Below are 24,850 nucleotides of genomic sequence, written 5' to 3' on the forward strand. Positions count from 1 at the left end.
AATAATAATAATAATAATATAATAATAATAATAATAATAATAATAATAATACAATTACAGCTACATGCACTCCTGCTAAAAAAAAATCGAAAGGCTTTTTGACATCGTTTTCACAGGAGAAACATAGGTTTACTGATTACGTGCTGGATAAGCCTGAAAACAGACAAAAATGTGTGCGGTTAATGATTACCATAAGGAAGAAAAATCAGTATCATAGAGGATATACATTTCATAAAATTGTGGAACAGCAATGCAAATAGTGTGCTGTACGAAAATCTGCGCTATATATATATATATATATATATATATATATATATATATATATATATATATATATATATAGACACACACACACACACACACACACACACATACATGAATGGTTGTCTTTTATGACAGCAATACAAATATTACCTTATCATGTTTATAACACTACAATACTGTATACACCCTGCTAATCGCCAAAAGATTCATGTTTAAAGATCATGGGACGTTTCCTGAAGCATTGGCCTCGCTTTCGTCCCATTTCTGGTCACTGTAGCAGTACTGTCTTGTTGCGTTTTTCTCTGTTAAGGCATGTTTTAACACAAATTAAACCACACAGTGTACACTATGTGACTTATTACGAAGTGTTGCATTACACCTGCAACTTACCGTGCTGCAAACACCTTTGTACAAAGCCTCGTTTTTGTATTTTTTTTAAACCTGAGAATTGCTTTTTTATGAACTAGCTGGAGAAAAAAAACAGCCAATCCGCGGCACAGAAACTGTCATGCAAACCTGGTCGAGGCGGAGCTGCAAACTGAATGAGCGAGGGACCAAGAAAATTCAGCAAAGGTCATTTGGAATCCTAAAGGGAGACGTATTTTTAAAGGAGAGGATTATACATAGATAGATATATATATTATATATATAATTATCTTTGCTTTTTTAGGGTCCACGTTTTTCCTTTAACACCATGGCATCTGTGGATTTGGAGAAGCTGCGGATGACTGGAGACGGGAGGTCTATCGCCGTGTTGACGAGCGGCGGGGATGCACAAGGTAGAGGCGCACTGCACAGCCCGAGACTGCATTAATATGAAATATATCTGCAGTATGAAAAACCCGCATGAAGGATGGAGCGTTTGTGTCGTTGTAATATAATAGATTGCCTTATTTATTTTAAACATTTTAAAATATTTGTCGAGAGAGAGACTGACTGCACCAGGGGTCTCCAACCCTGGTCCTGGAGAGCTACTGTGGCTGGTGGATTTTGTTTAAACCAATCTCTCAGTTACTTAATTTAACCCATTATTGGCTTAATTAGTCAAGATTAACGGGTGTTCCAGATGTTTAGGCACCGATGATGTAAATACACGTATAAACCTGCTGGATAGGGGCTCTACAGGACCTGGGCTGGAGACCCCTGTACTGGATCGATAGAAATAAATACATAAATAATGCATTAACATCGGCTTTTATTATTATTATTATTATTATTATTATTATTATTATTATTATTATTCATTTTTATTTTTTATTTTTTTGCAAATCTCGAGCTACACTGTATCTACTGACGGAAATCCTTGTCGAGCGCTGTATATATCTACAAAATATATTGTGTGCTTGTTTTAATCGGATTGATTTGAATTTCTTGCTGATGGTTGGATGTGCTATGCTGTGCTCTACGTACTCGAAGTAAATGCAGTTATATTCTTGGCAATCGCTAACACTGCCTTAATATTAGCATGCATTTTTATCCCGTGTAATGTCATGATATTGACGTCACGTTTATGTACTGGTCTGTCCCCTGAAACATGATGATGTAGCGTCACGAGCCGTTCAACGCTTCAAGGGAGGGGTTTGTTATGTACGTGCGCTCAGTCAGGGTTTGCAGAGATCAGTACTGTACATTGCAGTTTGGATTGGTTGTTCCAACAAGGCACGGTTGCAAGGCTACGGGGAGAGGGATAATGTTTGTTTTCGAGGGGATTATAAAAGCTTACTTTCTATTGCACTGTACAGGAGATTTTTTTTTCTAGTTGCTGCTGATAACCAAACTGATTTTTTTTGTACACGTTCGTGCCAGGGAATTTATAGATAATATATTGTTTGTGATTAATGATCAATAGGGACTGGGTCAGGGGCACACGTAGCATTATACCAAGAAACCCGCATACAGCAGGTTCAACGAATGAGTACTGAGGCAAATAAAAACCATAATAATGCTATGCTAATAATAATAATAATAATAATAATAATAATAATAATAATAATAATAATAATAATAGGTCTTTTAAAATTTGAAAAAAAAAAAAAAAAAAAACATTTAAAGATGAAACTCTCATTCTGGTCCTCCCAGCAATACAAATACGGGTTATGCAATACTTGTCCTCTCTGTCGTTTTTCCCCGGCAGGACCATGTCTGTCCTGCTGTTGCTTCCTGCAGCTCAAGCTTAAATACACATTCCTCCTTTCCCTCTGGGACCTAGCGCTTCTTCTGAGCTGACCTTCTAGCTCATGCTAGGGTATATTTTGTTGCTAGGAAACCGCCTATCTCGCTGAATCTGGTTAACAAAAGTTATTAAAGCAAAAAAAAAAAGGTTTTGTTTTGCATCTAATCTGCTGGTTGAGTAAAACCGTGCAGGGATGGAAATAAGGCTCCCATTGCATAGCAGTATGATCGGTTTTTAAGTGTAAGCCTAATATAACACACCAGAGATGAATAGACTGTGCATGGAAGCCTCTTGTTGACAGTCCAGATTGTTGCGTTGGCGAAATCTAGTTTTAGCTGTAGGGCACAAGCCGTTGTAAAGCAACACCTCTTACAGTGGTCCTTAACTATGTGAAAGCTATTCCTAAAACCAATAGGAGACACTCCGGACCTAATCTAGGCGTGATATGCAGTGGGTTGCTGTTCCACACAAGCTATAAACAAGGTCAGTATGGGGAATCTTTTAGTGTTTCTATCACTTTTGAGTAAATATTAGAAAGCCTTGCACTGTTTTTATTGTATTTAATACGGGTTGTCCTGTGGTCCTAATTGTGGATGTGCAGATCCTGAATTTGCACCCTGCTGGATCTTTGCTCGATACAATACCTTTTACCGAGGCTACATTAAGTAGTTGCAACAGGACACTGAACAGCCCCAGAGCAGCAGCAGCAGTAATAAAGACAGCAGCCAGTAAATGCAGGGAAGGGTTCCGAGGGAGCAGTCCAGAGAGCAGTCTCTCGCCTTGATTTGTGCTGTACTGGCTGGCCCTCTATCTCTTGGATTTATTCTTGACTTGACTTGGAACTTGGAAGCAATGTGCTGCATGAACACAATAACCTCATATCCATTATGACTGCCAGGAAGCCATCTTGGAGGTTTTTCTCCAAAAATTGTTGGTCCAAAATGGCTGACTGAATTTCCCTCCGATTCATGACTGTGACCTTGTGTTGTGTGATGATGGTGATGAAGATGATGATCTGAACAAAGGTGGCACTCTTTGCCTTTTTATTTGCAAGTGGGTTTTGTACCCTGCTGCATATTAAAGCATGACTTTCTGAATTAATACACTCAGCTTTGTGTATATCTGTTCTCCATTTATTATAGTTTTATCCCCTTTGCAGGTATGAATGCAGCGGTTCGAGCCGTCACTCGTATGGGAATGTATGTTGGAGCTAAAGTTTATTTAATTTATGAGGTACGTAGCACAAGGTTTTTGGCAGCCCATCACAAATCTTGGCTGAGAAGACCATTTGGCTTTTCATGAAACTGTTTTAAGTCAAACAGCATTTATAGCATCCATTTTAAGTTTCATGTAAAATCAATGATTACATTTAATGCCGGGACAAATATTCAAATATTGCTTGAAATGTATATTCGTGGTATTTGATCATGCAGTATAATATAATTTAAAAATGATTATATCAAAAAGATATCATGCATAGGAAATCAGTGCATTAATGGCATTTTTAAATAAATAACGTCATTCTGCTGTACAGAAGAGTGTTTTTCTTCTTTCTTTAACAAGGTAGTTCGATGGGTCCCAGATTTTATAATGCGATTTATACTTTTGTTTACCAGCTAATTTGTAATTAAAACATGTTTTGATTATGCATTATAATTTTGTTTGTCCAAGCACTATTCAATTTAATCTGTTTTGTATATAGTGGTCTTTCCTCTATGTTTAAAAGCACCGTAAACGCCAGTCGAAAACAAACATGGAGGCATCTGTAATTTAATAACTGTAGCTCCTTGCAACGTGTCTCCCCATTGCAAGTTCAAAGTGTTGTGCCTCTAATGTCTTGCAGGCCTCATCTGCTCTTGCTAATCTGCCCCTTAATGTATTTTTAGGAAGAATCTTAAATTTGTTGTTAAAGAGATTATGGTAGCTGAGGACTGTCTATTAATCCCCAGCGCAGTTTGGACTCAGGAAGATTTACTGAGGTCTTTACATCACAATGCAATTGCAACAGTGTTTGTGATAAGGAAGTAAAACTGTTAATGTTACTAAGTTTAACTAGTAAGAAGCAGCATAGACTCACTATTTGAATCAGTTAAATCAGCACTCCAAGTTCTTTTATATTTTGTCACATAAACAAAAATAATGGTACAAATTGCAGTTTAACATAAGACCTTGATAAATCGGCTGCAAGTGGCAGTTATGTTAAACGGTTGGTGGTTTTGTGGTGTGTAGTGCTGTCCATTGAAGTTGAGACTACCAAACCTGTCTTGCTTAAAAGACCTAACCTGGGCCTTTGCAGTAGAAAGGCAAGTGCATTTATCCATCGTGCCACCTGCCCCACACCACTCCACTGTTCTGCATCTTTATTGGGTGTTCATCGTTAGACATCATTAGAAATTAATACAATTTCCAGACATGTGTGCTCTAGCTAATCCATTCTGCTGGGTTTGTGAAAGCTGACAGGAGATAGATCCAGCAGCTCACTGCTGATGATGACTTCATTTTCGAATCAGTTATCCGTGATTCCAGTCAGCTTGCTGTATGGTTGGGTAGAATTTAGGATAGGAATTCTTAGCATTGCAATACAGGTGTTAGTGAAGGCCCAATTCCAAACAGGGATCTTTGCCTGAAGCTAGGCCTTGTCTTTAGAGCTGAAAAGCAGGGCTGTCATACAGCACAGTGAACACCTCAGTCATTCACAGATCTGACCCAAAACAAGAAATGAAATCCAGGGGAGGGGAGAAATCCAGTTTTGCACACTGACCCAAAACTCACTTTTATCGATGACGTTTTTTTTTATTTATTCATCATTTTTGATGTTTCAGTCGTTCAGAGTGAATCCCAGTTCTTTTGCTTCATTTATTGAGTTATAGCCCTTTTTTTTTAGTTGTGGCTCTGTCTCAGTAGCTACTGTAGGAGCGTCTGTCATCTGGCAGTTTTGACTATGCTTTACCTACTCTGTGGTCAAGTATATAAGCAGGTGGGGGGCCAGCAGTGAGAGTGATCTGTTCATCCTAGCAGGTTCCTATCTTTGTGACCACAACCTATTCTCGCTCTCTCTCTCTCTCTCTCTCTCTCTCTCTCTCTCTCTGCAGGGTTACCAAGGTCTAGTAGATGGAGGGGATAACATTAAACTGGCAAACTGGTTGAGCGTCTCCAATATCATACAGCTGGTAAGTCTCGCGATGAGCAGGTGAATACAAGGAGAGAGTAGGGCGAGCACTGACCATCTGGAAGAGATCAGCACCACTCAGGCAGCTAATTCGGTTGTTAGAGGCTCATTGAAGAGGGCTTCTGTTTTTAACTACAGTGCTGATAGTACCTCCAAGGTGAACATTCACTTTTTTATTTCTCTTTTGTTCTCCTCTTTTGGCAATGTCCTGCCATTGTGAGGAGAGTGTCACTGAGTGGTAATATGCCGGTAAGGTGTCATGCTGCATGTTGCTCGGGCTGTGTTGAATTGTGAACTGTTGGTTTTAAACAAACTTTTTCTCTTTTAACCTCTAAATATGCATATAGTTTCATAAAAAATTATTTTTCATAGTTTTCTCTCATCATACGCTGGTTAAAAGGCAGTACGGTAAGATTTGCAATGACCCCAATAACAGTGTTTCACTTCCATTCTTATTTAAAACAGAAAGGCATGTAGGGTGACCTTTTTACTATAGCATCTGACCTCATTATAATGAGGGAGCACTGTATTGTAATTCCCTGGTTTGGTGAGGTTTACAAGCCTGTGGAGCATATTCACAAAGCATTTAGCACTGTGTTTGCTTGCACCATTTCTTTCTAAAAGAAAACAAAACATTTGATGCTAAATAGCTTAAAACTAACAGCTCTGGGGGTTAATTTAAGATGATGTTTCTTGTCAGTTCTATAACATTAGCACTTGGTTTTACATTTTACAAACGGGTGCAATCTTAGCACAGTGGCAGCATTATGAATATGGTCACCAATGTTTTGTTTTGCATTGTTTATCGGGCTTCTCAGTGCTTCTAAATGCTGCCCCTCAGGTTTTCTTGCATGTGAAGTTCGCAGTGTGAATATACCATACAGTCTCCTCTGCACTGGCTGTCAGGGAAGCAGCTCATTAGTTATCCAGGCTTGCTGTCGGAAATGGCCATTTGCCTGTCTGGGCTTGTGCTGTGGTATGCAAAGTGTGGATTTCTCATTGTTCCGTTGTATTTGTCAGATGTTCTAGACGTGGTGGCTTGTACAGTTCACATGCAGCCACGCTGTGGAACTCAGCCATCTTGAATCCTGCTCTTGGGCTAGGCCGGTTTGATTTGTGGATGAGGATCTTCAGGGCCTTCCTGTGACAGAGATGGTGCTTTCTCGCTTGAGGGCATTTGTATTCTTTCAGAGATAAGGTCTGTGGCCTGGGTTAAGCACCCTGTCAGACCTGGTGTCAATTAGAATTACAATTATAATTACAATGCTGTTTTGTTCAATTACAATCACCTGCACTAATTACAATTCTAATTACAAATATACTAAAAAGTAACAAACAACTACCCACATTAACACATTGACTCTATTTATTCTAAACAGGTACAGAAACATTCTATGTAACTTGTTTTTTTCAAACAAATGGGATCACTAAAAGTGGTTGAATGTAGAAGAATAACGATTATATTACCAATAAATATGTAACTGAACTGCAGTTCATCAATGATATAGCATAATTACAATAATGTAGCATAATTACAATGATATAGCATAATTACAATGATGCAGCTGTGCCAATGTTTAACTACAATTACAGTTACGTTGCCCAGGCAAAGTCACTGAAAGGGCCTTCACGTCCATTTTCATGAGAAAAGTAAGCTCTTGTGTCTTCTGTCTCTTATTTAACAGCAGTCAGAAAGTTCATGAATATCAGAACTTCAGTGTATTCAATCCCCCGTCCCCTGTGTTTCTCCAGGTTTCAAGAGGAGTTCTGTTTGTCCCTGACACTCTTGCTTATCCCTCCTCCCCCCTCCTAGGGTGGCACCATCATCGGCAGTGCCCGCTGTAAGGAGTTCACCACGCGGGAGGGGAGACTGTCCGCTGCCTACAACCTGGTCCAACGCGGCATCACCAACCTGTGTGTGTGCGGAGGGGACGGCAGCCTCACCGGAGCAAACATCTTCCGGACAGAGTGGAGCGGGCTGCTGGCAGAGCTCGTCGAAGCAGGTGATATGGGATGGATACTCATACTCTTACTAAGAGTATTAGCACACCCAGCTAGAGCAGGAAAATATATTGCTATCTCCTCCTGACACATTTAATATAATATGTGCACTTCACTGGCAAGGTGTCTTAATATTTGTCTCAATGTTTTTAGCGCTATCTTAAATGTTGCTAACATGGTCTTGTTTTCCTGTCTTTTCCAGGGAAGATCACAGAAACCCTCTCTCAGCAGTACACACACCTGAACATCGTAGGGCTGGTGGGCTCCATTGACAATGACTTCTGTGGCACCGACATGACGATCGGGGCTGACTCCGCCCTGCACAGGATCATGGAGGTCATCGATGCCATCACTACCACTGCTCAGAGGTACAGCAGGGGTCACTGAACAAGTACCACATGCATGCTGTATTTCAGTGTGTTCTTTCTCAACTGTTCCGGCCATATTTGAACTTTGTTTAGAATGGTTCTGTTACTTCCATGCTTATATCCCTGTTTTTTCTGTTCTAGTCACCAGAGAACCTTCGTGCTGGAAGTCATGGGGCGGCACTGTGGGTGAGTACTGCTCTACACAGCATGATCAGCATATTATCCACTAGCGAGGCACAGCACAGTAGTGGGAGGAGAGATGAAAAATGTAGTCGTGGAATACAGGACTACATCACCCAGAATGCCTTGGGGTTTGTAATTAGAGCCAGGATAGAAAACACCTGGCTCTAATGGAATCAGGACCACCCGCCTGTAGTTAAGCAGGCAGGTATAAAAGCAGGTCAGAGATGTTTGTTAGCTGTGTGTATAAAGACTAAAGCCTGTGAAGAGACCTGTGTTAGGGCAAAGTAAGGTGCTGTGTGTAACATGTTTTGGTTACCAGTAAACGGCTTAGCTGTCTGGCTAATAGTTTAGTTAGTACTTCAATGGGAGTAAGTTTTTGTTTTGTTAGTGTTTTCATTAAACCTTTTGTTTATCTGTGTGAATAAAAAGTCCAGGAAAGGGCTAAACTTGCAGTTCTGTCTCTGGGTGAGTGCCATTTCTGCCACTGGCCAGTCTTGTCCACCTGTCATTTTATCACAGTATCACAGTATATATATATATATATATATATATATATATATATATATATCCCCAAAATACCCTCACAATTGCCAGTCTCGCTTGAGTGAGGCACAGGACTGAATGGGAAGTTTGAGTATCACATTCACAAAATACCAAAATGTCAAAATACACAAATAAAGAAGAGCCCTGTTGTGACATACATGCAATAGAATGCACCTGGGATCTGGGTTTTGTATGCGGTGTCTGCCGATCTGTTTGCGAGTGTGTGTGGTCGCATCCTCTATGCAGGTACCTGGCGCTGGTGTCGGCTCTGGCCTCGGGGGCAGACTGGCTCTTCATACCGGAGTCGCCCGCTGCAGATGGCTGGGAGGATCGATTGTGTCAGCGACTGGGGGAGGTGAGGAGAGAGAGAGAGGGGGGGAGTGTGTGTGTGTGTGTGTGTGAGTGTGCGTACAGCAAGTTATTTTTGATGAAGAAATGTTTGTGTGTGAACCTTCATTGGAAATGTGCGTTCATTTACTGCCGGTATAGATTCTGACCCCTGCGGTAAGCTGTGATAGACAGACTGCATTGTGCAGTGGATAGGACTCTTACTTACAGAGTGATGAATCAATAGGCCATTCTGGATTGCAGATATCCTTTCATGGTTTAGAGATGGTAATCACTGAGGGAGTCATTGTAACATCTTGCAGACTCGTCACCATGAATCGGATCTATAACCATATAAATGTACTGGTGTAGGTCATTTCCTTAACCCTCAACTGCATTCAAATCAATGGCAAGTAGTGATGTTTTTGCACAGAACTTCACACAAAGCCATTGCATAGTTTTGTGTTTGCTAAAAGTGGTTTGGAAACCATTGACTGACTGTGCCTTTGAAATTGCAGCTGGAAATTCTGCCCTTGCTTCATATTCCCTGTTCTGTGTGTTTGTGTTTGCCAGACACGCAGCAAGGGATCCCGACTGAACACGGTCATTATGGCTGAGGGAGCAATCGATAGATATGGCAAACCGATTTCCTCAAACTACGTGAAAGAGGTAAAGTGTCCAGCAGAAAACTACTGAGTTCAATATTATTATTATTATTATTATTATTATTATTATTATTATTATTATTATTAGTAGTAGTATTATTATTATTATTATTATTCAGAAGTGAAAACTGTGTGTTTCTTTTTTGTATGCTACACTTGCATATTAAGACATACCTAGAGAAACAGTCTTCCAATTGTGAAGAGACTTGGTAAGGATATTCATTTGCCCGTGTTACTGATTGGTTGGGGCTGATGAAGGTGGAGTTTGAATGTGGGTCTGGGTCCTTCCGTGTGTAAATGTCATAATCAGGTTCTCCTCTTCCTGTCTCTTACGTTTCTCTGCAGCTTGTGGTGAAGCGCCTTGGGTTCGATACCAGGGTGACTGTCCTGGGCCACGTGCAGCGAGGGGGTACACCCTCCGCCTTTGACAGAGTCCTGGTGAGCTCCTGTGTGCATATGTACAGATGACTGGAATTGTGTTATAGCTAATGTAATAATTCTATAAGTCTACCTTGTCTTGCACTTTGTTGGCTTTATACAGCAAGCAGGTCGCCTATGTGAAGTTTGGAGGTGTTAACGTTTACTCCAGAATGTCACTATGGTAGGACGATTATTAAAGGAAAAACCCAGTACAGTTACCAAACCAGAAATATGGCTTGCAAGTAGTCTTTCAAATATTGAAATTGTTTTTTTCATTCAAAAGGTATGAAGCTTTGAATATATATCTCTCTTGACACCAATGATATGAAGAAAGGCTGAACCTTGAAACGTGTTCTCCACAGAGCAGTAAGATGGGGATGGAGGCTGTGCTGGCCCTGCTGGAAGCCACTCCGGAGACCCCGGCCTGTGTGGTCAGCCTGTCCGGGAACCAGGCCGTGCGCCTGCCACTCATGGAGTGTGTGCAAATGGTACACCCTCTCTGCAGCTATTACTGTTTCTGGTGTTATACTGATAGAGATTTAGCAGGAAATAAAACTCACAACATCACATCTTGTGAGTCTTCGGAGAATCCAGCGAGGCACCATTCAGCTTATAACCGTAGACATGCATACAGTCACTCATTTTCACTATACATCCACATTTAAGGAAAATACTTTTTTTTTTTTTAACTGCAGACCTGTATTCTGGTCCAGGAAAAATAACTTGACTCGAAACTGCAGAGTGCTGTACTAGCACAGAAAGTAAATCACACCACTTAAAAACGGTGGACTAGTGAACTAATGTAATATACCAATGTGTGGTTACACAGACCTGCTATCAGCGTCTAATCCTGGACTGTCCCCTTAGTGTACGGTAGTCTGAGATGAGTGCTAATGTGGGTCTGTGAGACCAGTTGTGAAACTAATCCGTTATCCTTGGGTAGCCATTTTATAAAGTTACATGACTTATGAGAAGGGAGGCCCCTAACATTCTGAATAGCTCCACTATTTAAAATAACATTGTTATGGTCTTATATAATCATGGTAAAGGTGATGGAAAGGAAATGAACCTGCCTCTCTGTTTCTGTGTTTGTGCTTTTCAAGACCAAGGAAGTGCAGACGGCCATGAACGAGCTGAGGTTCAATGAAGCTATACAGCTGCGAGGGAAGTGAGTGAAAGCTTTGCTTAGTGGCTCAGTCCTGCACAAGATGCTTTCTCTATTACCCTTTGAAACATCAGCTTCTGGTTTCAGAATGTACATTTTAAACCTTGTATTTGAGCTGCTTCTCAAAGCAGTGATAACTAAGATTTAAAAATCTGTTTTATTATCTCAGGCAACGTTCACTGCCCCATTCCCCTTTTCTTGTGTTGAAAATGTAGGTTCTGTTTTTGTATTTAATTATTTTGATATCTTTTTTTATAATCTTTTATCGTTTTGGATATGCATATCTTTAAAAGACAACACTGTTGCTGCTCCTTCCTGGTACGCGATGTAGTTCAAACTCACCCCAGTGACCTGAAGTAACTGAAATCAAACCATGTGACCAGCAACTTATCTTTGACATTGTATTTGAAATGTAAGCACAGTAAAAGGGGAATCCATTAGTAATAATGATGATAAATCTAATAAGGGATTAGAAGTTTGGCTACCAGAAAGGATTGCTTTTCTGGTTTATCGGATCACAAACTAGGTCTACAGCGTGTCAGGGTTCCAGGCATATGTGGGTCACAGGGCTGGCTCCTACTCTGAAAAGGTCTTTGACCTGACGTACTTTACAGTACTTCCTGCTTTTATTTGCAGGAGCTTTGAAAATAACTGGAACACTTACAAGCTGCTGGCACATCAGAAACCTTCCCAGTCAAAGGTAAGAAGGTTTTTTTTCACACCTGGTGGAAACTTGTTTTTAGAATGTACAGTTACTGGGCAACAAGATGCACTGGGGGTCTCAAACACTTGCGTGCTTTGTTCAAACTGCAAAGTTTTTAATAAAGTCTTCCTGTGGTGTTGGTTCCTCATGCGATACCTGTCTGTTTCCTCAGAGTAACTTCTCCTTGGCTATTCTGAATGTGGGAGCCCCTGCAGCAGGCATGAATGCTGCAGTCAGGTCTGCTGTGAGAGTTGGTTTGGCTCAGGGGTATAAAGTCTACACTGTCAATGATGGCTTTGAAGGACTGGCCAGAGGAGCGGTAAGGCATTTGAATTCTGTGGTCGTAGCAAATAAAGTATATTCCATACTGTATAAGAAAGCGTAAGAAATACAGACGAGAGACGGCCGTTCAGCTCGTCAGTGCTCTTCTGGCTCCTGATAGCTGACTGATTTCAAAACTTCAGCATCATCAACATGGCTAAAAAGAAAACATTTCGTTCTCTCGCCGCTCTCTATGTATAAGAAGGCAAATCCGGTTGTAACACTTATTGCAGAAGACAGCAGCTTGAATATAAAATCTTAGACTAATAGTCTGTGCAAATAACCTGTCATGCCACTGGACCTTCTCAAGGAGGAATGGTAGTGTTCTTAAGTAAAGTGGCAGCCAAAGCCAACTATAAACACGATTAGATCTCTGTGTTGCTGCACTGCGACAGTCTCACGACAGGTGAATAGCAGCTATCACTGCACATCCAGTCACTGACAGAGTGCTGTGCACAGTGGAGACTGACGCTGTTGACAGAGTGTATGTCTCCTGCTTCTCCTGATCACTGTCTCTGCTCGCAGGTCAATGAAATGCACTGGCGGGATGTAGGCGGCTGGACTGGACAAGGAGGGTCCCTGCTGGGAACAAAGCGGTAAGAAAGTTTGTATTCCTGCCTCTTTTCCTCCATCACCAAAACCAGCCTGGCTAGGGAGTGAAGCTGTGGATCTGTGCTTCTCCCACAGTGGAGCAGAACCAGTTTCTTCCTAAACGCCATGCAGCTGTGCTAGTGAATTGAGAATGCACAATTTAGGAACTACACAGTAGGAGTTCTCAAAAAGGAATTGCACTTTTTGCAAGTATTTCAAATGTTATGGTAAAAACATAAGTACTTTTTTTTTAATGCAGTCGATAATATTTTTTACAATTAAAGCCATATGTTATCTGAACAGCATTACTGTTTTAGGTCTGACACAACAGGCTGGAATTTTAACCAGATTTGATTATTTGGAATTCTTTCTTGTTTTTCAGAACCTGTCCCAAAACTTGTCTGGATAAGATAGTACAAAACATTTGCAAATACAACATCCAAGCCTTGCTAGTTATAGGAGGATTTGAGGTAACAACCATTTTACATGAGTACTACGGGGAAACAATTCATGTGTCAGTGAATGTGTGTTGGGATACTTGCTTGCGTTATACTGTAAATATAGAGACAGAGGGTAAACCCAAAACGCATAGATACTTGTCCTGTATATGCAGGTACTGTACTGTAACATTGTGGTGAACTGCAATTCCAGTCCTTATTTTTACTCAACCAAGCAATTAAAGGAGAATCAACATTGGAGTTTGTTAAGCCACTTGAGACAATAAGCACATAGCCATATTTACTCAGGGAAGACTACAAGATGTTGAGGAGACCTTGCCAAGAATGCCCACATTGCCACAAGTAGAGGCAGCTCTGCATTCAGACATAAGATTTCAAAACAAATTGGTGATTTATAGCATTTACACTATTTGAAATGCATGTGTGTGTCTGAGCTGAAGGTGACAACACTTACACAACACCTTTTTTTCTGAAAATGTACTGATTAAAAGTAAATGCTTCAATTGAGAAATGTTTGTTTGGATTTCACTCAGTTGTTCCCACAGCAGAGATTGGCCAGGGCCGTCTCGCTTCAATGCACAGCGGTCTGAGTCTCTGCAGTCTGTTTTGTACTTGGACTAACACAGCAGCCTCTGTAATTTGGCTTGTCCTGCTGCCAAAAGTCCACTCCCTCAAATAAGGGAGCAGTCTGGGTAATAAAGGTTTCCCAGTGGCATTCAGGGAGACGACTCTGTTAATCTTCCAAATGACTGGAGATTGCTTCACAATGGAGAGAAAAAAAGAAAAAAAAAAGCTGATGCAGAATTTTCCAAGGCACTTTTTGTCCATCTCTCGCTATTAGTGCATAACTAATTCCTTGCCTTCGACAACAAGCATAATGCATGCACCAGATGTTCTCCAGTAATAATAGAAAATAATAAGGATCCAAACTACAGTATGCAGCACAATTGCCGCAATCGATTGGGACTGTCCCACATTTTTACTGAGAAAAGCATCAGACAGTTTGACCTGATATTGTAATAAAAGTTAGTAAGCTGCTTGCTTTGAATAGGCACCCCATGAGTACTGCTTTGATACCTTGACACATGATACCTCACTTGTGTGGCTACAGTTTAAGCCACTTGTTAAAAGAAAAGCAAACTTGAGATAATGAGATAATATGTACTTGCTGTGATGGCTTCATTTGATACGCACTGTACACAAAGATATCAGACAGGCTTCATGAGAACATAAAGGGGTTTGGAACCTGTTCTGTGTCCTGGCTCACCTGTTCTCTGTTCTGTGTCCTGGCTCACCTGTTCTCTGTTCTGTGTCCTGGCTCACCGGTTCTCTGTTCTGTGTCCTGGCTCACCGGTTCTCTGTTCTGTGTCCTGGCTCACCGGTTCTCTGTTCTGTGTCCTGGCTCACCGGTTCTCTGTTCTGTGTCCTGGCTCACCGGTTCTCTGTTCTGTGTCCTGGCTCACCGGTTCTCTGTTCTGTGTCCTGGCTCACCGGTTCTCTGTTCTGTGTCCTGGCTCACCGGTTCTCTGTTCTGTGTCCTGGCTCACCGGTTCTCTGTTCTGTGTCCTGGCTCACCGGTTCTCTGTTCTGTGTCCTGGCTCACCGGTTCTCTGTTCTGTGTCCTGGCTCACCTGTTCTCTTCTGTGTCCTGGCTCACCGGTTCTCTGTCCTGTGTCCTGGCTCACCGGTTCTCTGTCCTGTGTCCTGGCTCACCGGTTCTCTGTTCTGTGTCCTGGCTCACCGGTTCTCTGTTCTGTGTCCTGGCTCACCGGTTCTCTGTTCTGTGTCCTGGCTCACCGGTTCTCTGTTCTGTGTCCTGGCTCACCGGTTCTCTGTTCTGTGTCCTGGCTCACCGGTTCTCTGTTCTGTGTCCTGGCTCACCGGTTCTCTGTTCTGTGTCCTGGCTCACCGGTTCTCTGTTCTGTGTCCTGGCTCACCGGTTCTCTGTTCTGTGTCCTGGCTCACCGGTTCTCTGTCCTGTGTCCTGGCTCACCGGTTCTCTGTCCTGTGTCCTGGCTCACCGGTTCTCTGTTCTGTGTCCTGGCTCACCGGTTCTCTGTTCTGTGTCCTGGCTCACCGGTTCTCTGTTCTGTGTCCTGGCTCACCGGTTCTCTGTTCTGTGTCCTGGCTCACCGGTTCTCTGTTCTGTGTCCTGGCTCACCGGTTCTCTGTTCTGTGTCCTGGCTCACCGGTTCTCTGTTCTGTGTCCTGGCTCACCGGTTCTCTGTTCTGTGTCCTGGCTCACCCGTTCTCTGTTCTGTGTCCTGGCTCACCTGTTCTCTGTTCTGTGTCCTGGCTCACCTGTTCTCTGTTCTGTGTCCTGGCTCACCGGTTCTCTGTTCTGTGTCCTGGCTCACCTGTTCTCTGTTCTGTGTCCTGGCTCACTGGTTCTCTGTTCTGTGTCCTGGCTCACTGGTTCTCTGTTCTGTGTCCTGGCTCACCTGTTCTCTGTTCTGTGTCCTGGCTCACCGGTTCTCTGTTCTGTGTCCTGGCTCACTGGTTCTCTGTTCTGTGTCCTGGCTCACCGGTTCTGTTCTGTGTCTTGGCTGACCTGTTTGTTCTGTGGATTGATCTCCTGTAGGCGTATGAAGGAGTTCTGCAGCTGGTGGAAGCCCGTGGGCACTATGACGAGCTCTGCATTGTGATGTGTGTCATCCCAGCTACCATCAGCAACAACGTGCCGGGCACTGACCTCAGCCTGGGGTCCGACACTGCTGTCAACGCTGCCATGGAGGTGAGCGGGAACTGTGAGCGGGGCAGCTGCCAGCCAGCACACTCACGCTGCACTGCCACTGACAACCGAAAACAGGGCATTTCTTTCTGGAAAACTGTTTTCTGGGATTTGTTTTTGGAAATAAAGGTGTTTTTTTGAAGTAAAACAAGTGAATAATTAAGTAATATTAAGATTATCACGTTTTATAAAAGAAGTGCGACACAGATAGCTATCAGCTAGCCTTCCCTGTGAGGAAATGATCTTGGGAGAAGTCATTGTTTATTTAGATATGTTGAGGAACCTGTGGAAAAAACACCAAGAGCTTTTCACGTCAGTTCAGAGGATTGAGTTGCCACGGTACCCCCACAATGTTGTTTGCTGTTTAATTATTTTTCTCATTATAGTTAATTATTTAGATGAGTATTTGTTTGTTACATCAGATTAAAAATAGTAAATAAAAATAATTTAGATTATAAATTCACCTTCTTACTTCCTGCCCCCTTTTAGAATAGAGCTGGAAGGTGAATGCACCCAATGGTGGGCCAGAAGATTATCCAAGAACACCACCACTAACAGCAGATTGTTTGTTTTTTTTCAACAACAGCATTGAACATAGCAAAGTGATTTTGCCATAAGCAGCCTGTACAAGTAATGCTTTTTAGATGTAGTGCTTTTAAATAGCATTGAGTGTTTTGCCCATGACTTTGAAAGCCAAAACCAGATTATTGAAACTGTATCAGTTGGCAATTTCGCTGTTCATTTCACTTAAACTAATGCAAACTTCAAAATATGAACACATCATAATTGCATATGACATACAGTACTGAATATTTTGATGTCAACATGGATATTTTGTATGTCAGAGCTTTGTTGAAAATGTTGCAGCCTTTTTGTTGTAAAAATAAATGCACATTCAGTGGTACTGCAGGTTCTATTATGTTGTGGTACATGTCGGCTGTCCTGGTAGCTTTGTGCCTGTCCCTCTGCTTCCAGAGCTGTGACAAGATCAAGCAGTCGGCCTCGGGAACGAAGCGGCGAGTCTTCATTGTGGAGACTATGGGCGGCTTCTGTGGCTATCTTGCCACCACCGCTGGCATTGCCGTTGGAGCTGACGCTGCCTACATCTTCGAAGAGACTTTCAATATTCACGACCTGAAGGTGAGCTTTCTGGGTTCAAGAGGAGCCTAGAGAACACAGCATGACAGTCACTCCAGTTTGAGTTGATTTGTAATCACGTTTGAGCTCCTTACAACTACTGAGAAGAAGAGCTGAGGGAGGCATTGTAAAGCTACATGCTGCTTTGAGCCAAGGAGAAAAGTGGAGGTGATGCGAGTCAAGCCTGGAATGCACATCAAAAATGCTTTAAAGATACTTCAATTGAAATGGATGCATTTAATGTGTTATATTTATGATTAAAAAGTAGTATCTGTTAGCAGAGCTGTATTTTTGTTTTTTGTATTTTTCACTATACTAATATGTACATATCTTTGTTCACAGGCCAATGTGGAGCATCTCACTGATAAGATGAAGACGGATATACAGAGGGGTCTTGTGCTCAGGTAATGCCAACAGGGAGCTGAATTAGAAGCCTTGTTCTAATAAAAATGTTGTCAGTGTCTTCCTGTGTACAGTAGGGACTTGTGATGCCATGTAGTTCATCCGTCACTTCAAGCACATGATGTAAAACTACCAGATGATTGGTCAAGCAGACAAGTTCAGTGCAGTTGTTAAAAAATGATTGTGTAAGATATTGTTACAATAGCCCTTTAGTCCTTTCATTTGTTAAGGTTTTACCTCTGCGTTGTGTGCTAAAGCATGGCACCTTATACGGTATGTCAACCCCCTGCACCCTAGTGCTTTGAATTGTGTGACCTCTGAACATGTCGACATAGGAGACCTCCAGACAGTCAAAACCCAACCCCCATACCATTCTGCCATTGTGTGTCACTGACCTGTTCAGTTCCTATCCTAACATGCCTTCGACTGCCCCCCAGGAATGAGAAGTGCCATCACCACTACACCACGGAGTTCATACACAACCTGTATTCTGCTGAGGGGAAGGGCGTCTTCGACTGCAGGATGAATGTACTGGGCCACCTGCAGCAGGTGAGTGGCTGTAGGCATTGAACCCCCCTTTATACACTTTTATAACAGCCCTCAAAAAGTGCTTGACTCAGTGGCCTGTTAATTAATAAGGACCTTCCAGTGATTTTTTCATTGTTTAGCCAAATGTTTCTCATACACCTTGGTAACAGATGGACAGTTTTCTATGAACAGGACTATGAAACTTTGTGTGTAGTTTGTAGAGCTAAAGGGCTCTTTTGCTTATCCCCCCAGCAGGGTTTCTGCTAATTTGAGTGTGTGATGCCAGAAGTGATATGGCATCTTAAAGGTAGTGCTTCAGTGGGATAGTGATCCATCCCAGAAGCTTGGTCAGGGTTTCAGTGTGCATATGTGCACCTGTGTGGCATGTGAGACAGGCATCTCTTTGTAGGGAACTGCTGACCCCTTCTGTTGTAAACTGGTATTGCTGTCATTATTTGTTTCTCTGGGCAAATCTTGGCATTTTATCTAAAGGTCTTTGTATTAGAATAAAAATAAAATAAAAAACCTCCCATATTTTAAATAATATTTCAATCAATTATAAGAGAATTTGAATGTATGGTTTGGTTTATCTCCAGCATAGTCTACAGTAACACTTGACCTTACAGTTTATTGTGTTTCATGTATGTCATTTTTTTGCCTTGAATTTACTCTGTTGTAACTTGAAAGGGAAGCCGCTTGCATATTTCTAAGTGCTTTATTGAACAGCGTCACTTGCTCTCAACAGCCAACCTAACAGTCCCTCTGCTTTTAATAACAAAGGTCAGGTGTGGAGCTTCCAAAGAAAGCTTAACTGATTTGTTGCACACGTGTATTGATGCAAACAGTGATTTTTTACAACATTCTTTTTTATAAATCTTATAAATGCTTTAAGTCCCTCAGAACATATTGTATCCATGGTGGGCTTGGAAGTGTAGAAATGTGTTTCCCAACACGTTTCATTGCTCTGTGGTCTATTTTAAACACTGGGGCCCTATTCACAATTTTTTTTTCAGTCTGCTTTTAATGAATCTAAAGTTTTATCTTCATGAAACTGTTCATATAATGCCATTGGCTTTTTCTAACAACAGTTTAATAAATATCAAACTTTTTTTATTCATTACTTTGAAATGAAACATTCTTTAAATAACTCCTGAAATGGAGCTGTGTGAACAGGGCTCTTGCATAGAATCCCAGCATTGTGATGTCACACCTCTGTCCATCGCAGGGCGGGAATCCCACCCCTTTTGACAGGAACTATGGCACCAAGCTGGGTGTGAAGGCAGTGCTCTGGATCACTGACAAACTGAAGGAGACCTACAGACAAGGTATGTGACTCAGGGATTCATTTTCTTAAACAAAATCAGCAAAAGTAACAGCTTTTGCTTTTGTCTCATGTTAGTTATTATAAGATATTATTAGAGCTCACAATTCTGTCAATGTACTCTTTTTTTTTTTGTGGCTTTCCTCTCCCCATCTGTGAGTGGATTTTCACAGGTGCACTGCGCTGCAGTCCCCACTGTAAATGGATTAAGTAACACTGATATTACTAACCCTAACCCTAATGTTTTGGATCCCCAGGCCGAGTGTTTGCCGATGCTCCAGAAACAGCCTGCGTGGTGGGCATGAGGAGGAAGGTCCTGTCCTTCAGCCCTGTCACAGAACTAAAGGAACACACTGACTTTGAGTGAGTGAAACCTGTTTGGGTTTTACTGCCAGTGCAGTTTAGGGGTTTCGTTTGAATGCTTAATCAGCCTTTGGAGCATTTTGTTTTCCAGCCTCATTCAATGCATATTCGTAGGCTTAGCTACCTACTGCTTTGTAAGCATATTCTTTTTATGGTTTTAATGCTTTTTTCATCTAGCCCTTTTGAAAGTACAGTAAATGTGCTCATGCTGTAAATGGAAAGCACTGTTTCACCAGTACATACCTAGTAACAATAATGTGGTGTGATTGAGACTGTACATTTATACACTGCCATTTTAGCCATGAAGGGTTCCAGTTAGGTGGTTCATAGTGTTCACATACATCCCGAACACCATTATTTCTCATGCATAGAAAACATCTCGCTTTCCAGCTGGCGATTAATTTATTTGTCTTCGAGATGTCTTTAATAATGGTGGTACAGTGCATTGGTAATACAGATGCATATCCATGTCAATGTAATTGGTAGCCTGATCCCTTTAGTAATGTTGTGTGCTGGATATATTATTAACCAATGGTCAGGGTTCATTTTAAAAGTAAAATGCCATATTTCCCTTAATATGTCCACTACATTTAAAGCATAAATTACATTTAAACTGCTCTGTTTAGTGTGTTCAAAGTAAAAATATAATAATAATAAAAAGGAAGCCAATTTTATTTTGTAGTCTTGTTTTTAAACCAAAGCAATTAAAAAAAAAACCCTTAAGATATAATGATTGCCAGAACATAAACATATATTTTCCTGAATTTGTTATTATTATCATATTATTATCATTGGCGGGGGATACAACAATAATATTGCCCGGCTTGTACATTTATTGCCCAGTAGGGCTGTTATAATAACTAACTTATTTCTCATCTCGCAGGCATCGAATGCCCAAGGAGCAGTGGTGGCTGAATTTGCGCCCAATGCTAAAGATGCTGGCTAAGTACCCCACCAACTTCAACGAGTACGTCACCGGCGAGATTGAGCATGTGACCCGCAGAAGCCTCAGTATAGAGACTGGCTTCTGAAGACCCAACGCCCAGCCACTTCACCCTGAGCCCCGTGTCTCACGTTCTGCACCGGCCACAGGAGACACATGGTAGTATCGTTCTCCCAATAGCCCAGTACAGGCCCATGTTCCTCAGTCTTTCTGTTGTCTGTGCCTAAACCTTAAAAGCCTCAAGCAACATCAGCACCTGTAGAGTTGCAGCTACCCCATGACCTTTTAGAAAGAAGTTTAGAAAGACCATGACCGTCTAGAAAGAAGCCTTGATGAAACGGTTCTATAAGTTTATGTTCAGGATGTCGAATGTTCTTTTAAAAGTATATGAGTGTGAAAAAGAAGGAAAAACCACTGCAATCTTACATTACTTTTTTAAAGGGGTATTTTTTTTCTATTAATATCAGAAAACAATCCTGGTTCATTGTAGAACAGATTGTAGTATAAAGCCTGTGGTATTTTGGGTGTGCTTTTTAGACCATGTGAAAATGTCAATGTCTAGCTTTTAAAAAGGGATCATTTCACAACACTCCTGATAACTGAGATGGGTTTTTACCAGTCAGGCTTTAAAATGAGCTCACAGCAAAAGGATGGGTTCAGTTTCGGGTGCTTTTTTATTTCTTCATTAGCTTTGAATTAAAATCTAATATATACTAAATGTAAATATATGTTTCTGTTCGAGAAGCAGTGATGGAGAGTTGAGGCTTTATCTCTGTCAACACTGAAGATCTTTATACCTGTCTAGGGAAAGCAATTCACTGAATTCACTCTAGACAGGTCTAAATAGACGTGTTATGACTTTCAGAGTGAGACATTTATCTTGCAGTGAGATTTCTGTATGTTGGTGGTGTGTTCTTTTTTTTTTTTTTTTTGTGCCGAGTTGCTTGTTGCCAGTTGTGTGACTTTAATTGTTAGAACTTTCCTTTAACGAAGATTATGTAAATTGTACTGTGGAGTAAAAACATTGATGAGTATGTCCTGAGAAGTGGCAGTTGGTATACTGTGTTGGGTATTAGCAGTTTGTTGCTGAACAGACTGTAGGGTTTAAATCCCAATGCATTACTTTCCCTAGCTTCCTGCTTTGTTGTACCATTGCAATATCTTTTTTCAATATAACTGATTGTTTTGATATTTTTTTATTAACATATCCCTGGTCAGTTTTGATCAGTTATTTTGGTTTCACATCTGTTATACACTCTCATGACTTCATTCACAAAGTTCAGCATTTTTATTGGTTCATCTGCCCGTCATCTTTGCAAGGATCCTACCTACTTGCTGGCTAGAGCGAAGGTGCAAGATATACAGGGGGTGCACCTTCAGACATATATGACTATTTATGTTTCTGCTAAAAACGTGCATATATTTTATATATAATATATATAAATAAAAATATGATATGACTTTATTACACAGCACACTGATAGCCTAGGCAGGGCAGTGAGCTCTTTCTTAAACACTGTTGTGTTGCTTAGCATGTAGAGTTCTCACCTAACACATCAAAATATTTTATTTGTTTATTGCCATTATACTGGGCTTGTCATGCATATTCATAAACCTGGTCCTACTCCGCTGAACCCGACAGGCAGGATCTTGGCAAGGATGATGGACAGATGAACCAATCAAAATGCAAAACTTTGTGAGAGGAGTCGGGAACCAATGAAATGTTTCTGATTGAACAGGTTGGATTCAAGCAGCCGATGTTGTGCATTCAGAGCACATTTTGACAGGAAAACCTGATACATAACCAATGTAAAACAAATCATCCTGATTTATGCCCAAGATATGTTAATAAACATATCAAAACAATCACAATTATGTTGAAAAATATTGCAAGAATACATGCAACAAAGTAGAAAGCTAGAGTAATGTAATGCATTGTTTTTTAAACCCTAGCGCCTGTTCAGTAACACTTTTAAGGTTTTTCCTAGAGTATTTTGCACTACAAACTTGTGACCTTGTGAAACTAAGCCAACAATCCTAATGAGGCAAAGAAGTATTATTAATGTTGGAAAAGACTACTCCTGCTACTTGACTTGTAATTAGAAAATGTGTATGATTTTTTTGTTTTTAAGAAATTTGACACTTACTAGAAACATTCCTGGAACATAATTTCAGCTAGAACACCTAAACACTAACTGTAGGTTTTTGGTATGTATTTAACAAAGGCATTAAACAATATTAGTTACTTGTTAAATTAAATAATAATAATAAAAATAATCTATTAAACATATATTAAAGTAAAAGGTCTCTCAACTTGCGTACTTACGCTACCAACCCCAACACACATTTCTATATTTTTTTTACCTTGTTATGTGTAAATGTTGATTTTTTTGTTAGTAATCAGTGATATAGAAACAGTATAAAAACTTGTGAAACAACTTTGTGATTTAGTTGGAAGCTTATGCTGATATTTACAATTTGTGGCTATGTGTTCCTTTGCTTTTACTGTTTTAAATTCATTGCATGTGTGGCCTATTAAAGTCAACAACAAATTACACAATCACTAATTCGCCTTTTTTATTGTTTTCAGTTACAGTGGTTTGATATCATATGCACAACGTCAAGAATACAGAAGCAATGGGGTGTTTTAGTAGATTTGCACACTACTGTATGTGCATACTGAGTATCATGCTGCATGTTTCAGTGTTCCCAGTTAATATAGTGGCATTGCACAAGCAGTTCCAAGCAACACAGAATAAAAATGTAATTCGAACCTGAAGCCTTGAAGAATCCAAAGCATTCCAATGCCATACATATGTACATATCAAGGCTTTAAATGAAACGCATCATTTAACCCAAATGGTCAGAGGTTATAACTTTGCAAAATGAGACCTAATGTATGCTAAGGAGTGCCTATACCAAGTTTTATCACAATTTCAGGTTGAATGCAGTTCATGCATAGTCAGCATCACCTTTTATTTTGAATTAGTGAAGGCCCCTTACATAGGTATAATACATATACCAGTTACTGTGAACAAGACCAATCTGAATGAACAGAATTTTCAAGTAAGTTTAAAATTCTGCTCATTCAGATCTTAAACCATTAAACACAAAAAATATGTAGAGTTGAGCTTCAAATATACTTTATATGAAAATAGGTTCCTCGTTGCTACAGGACACAGAAGTCCATGGTAAGCAGTAAGCTAACCAGTTTACATTTTTCCAAATGTGAATTAGACAAGAAGAGACAGCAACGGAACCCATATCTTGAGGATGAAGGATAACCTTGTTGATGGCTCAATTTTAGCCAGTTGCTTGACCCGATGAATAGATGAAGACAGACTACTTTTAATCCAAGTCGATCTTTTGTATTCCGTTTGTTTTTAATTGTTATCCAAATTAATAACATTTTATTTAAAAAATAAATACATTAAAATAATAAAGTATGCACTCAACTTTCTACAAAAGCACCAGCAATGGCATAGTTGATTACCTATCCTAACTGAACAGTTCAAGGTAAAACTAAGTTTATAAAAACAGAAGTCTTCCAGCAATCAAATCTGATTTAATCTGATAACTGATAGACAGCTATTTCAAAAGATCCACTAAGAAATTGCGACCAGTGATATGGTATGTGGTATTATGACATCACATGATGCTGATCATATGCAACTTTTTTCATCTCATACAATGACAGAGTAACCTACATGTTTTGGCAAAAGATTGCAAACTCATTTTATAGAAAATCTGTAATGCTATCACAAATGAATAGTCACACTGGTTTAGGTTTTTTTTTCTGTGGCGTTAAGTGTACATTTTCTCAAATTGCTAATGTTTTCACTGGAAATCACTGCCGGATGCTGACTGGAGCCACAGGATAGTTAAATAATCTAAGAATTAAATAAGAAAATGATAAATGCCTTCCTTTTATGGGAACCAGACTTGAAGGTTGTTTTTATTTGCTTATTACTGCTTGTTAGTGAAAGCTGCTCGGGATGTTGTAAGTTTCTGCAGGTTCAAAGCATACTATTCATTGTCATTAAAAAAAACTAACAAAAAACCCCAAAACAAATA

At 40.5% G+C, this 24,850-nt stretch overlaps 1 protein-coding gene across 4 annotated transcripts; it reads left to right on the top strand.

Moving 5' to 3' along the window:
- The first annotated feature begins 605 nt into the window (after window positions 1-605).
- pfklb (phosphofructokinase, liver b) lies at window positions 606-23,339 on the top strand. Of its 4 annotated transcripts, XM_041263109.1 has the most exons (23): window positions 606-837; window positions 935-1,043; window positions 3,597-3,670; window positions 5,530-5,607; window positions 7,420-7,609; window positions 7,810-7,975; window positions 8,117-8,161; window positions 8,948-9,056; window positions 9,602-9,697; window positions 10,039-10,131; window positions 10,476-10,601; window positions 11,217-11,281; window positions 11,915-11,978; window positions 12,154-12,300; window positions 12,828-12,898; window positions 13,276-13,363; window positions 15,933-16,085; window positions 17,058-17,222; window positions 17,562-17,623; window positions 18,059-18,170; window positions 19,375-19,474; window positions 19,728-19,833; window positions 20,717-23,339. In XM_041263109.1, the coding sequence occupies exons 2-23, from the start codon at window positions 959-961 to the stop codon at window positions 20,862-20,864; spliced, it is 2,343 nt and encodes a 780-aa protein (XP_041119043.1). In that variant the 5' UTR covers window positions 606-837; window positions 935-958; the 3' UTR covers window positions 20,865-23,339. The 4 variants fall into 4 exon arrangements, with proteins under 4 accessions (XP_041119043.1, XP_041119042.1, XP_041119045.1 ...); XM_041263108.1 differs by lacking the exon at window positions 606-837 and having other exon boundaries at window positions 844-1,043; XM_041263110.1 differs by lacking the exons at window positions 606-837; window positions 935-1,043 and adding an exon at window positions 2,292-2,920.
- Window positions 23,340-24,850: the final 1,511 nt, after the last annotated feature.

This window comes from Polyodon spathula, chromosome 11 (assembly GCF_017654505.1).
Source record: "Polyodon spathula isolate WHYD16114869_AA chromosome 11, ASM1765450v1, whole genome shotgun sequence".
In the NCBI taxonomy this organism is placed as follows: Eukaryota; Metazoa; Chordata; class Actinopteri; order Acipenseriformes; family Polyodontidae; genus Polyodon; species Polyodon spathula.

Bases quoted from the DNA above. Each gene is read 5' to 3' on its own strand.
- pfklb (XM_041263109.1), top strand. From the start codon at position 959: ATGGCATCTGTGGATTTGGAGAAGCTGCGGATGACTGGAGACGGGAGG. The intron at 10,132-10,475 runs GTGAGCTCCTGT...TGTTCTCCACAG, and splicing joins CCGCCTTTGACAGAGTCCTG to AGCAGTAAGATGGGGATGGA. The intron at 19,475-19,727 runs GTATGTGACTCA...TTGGATCCCCAG, and splicing joins GAAGGAGACCTACAGACAAG to GCCGAGTGTTTGCCGATGCT.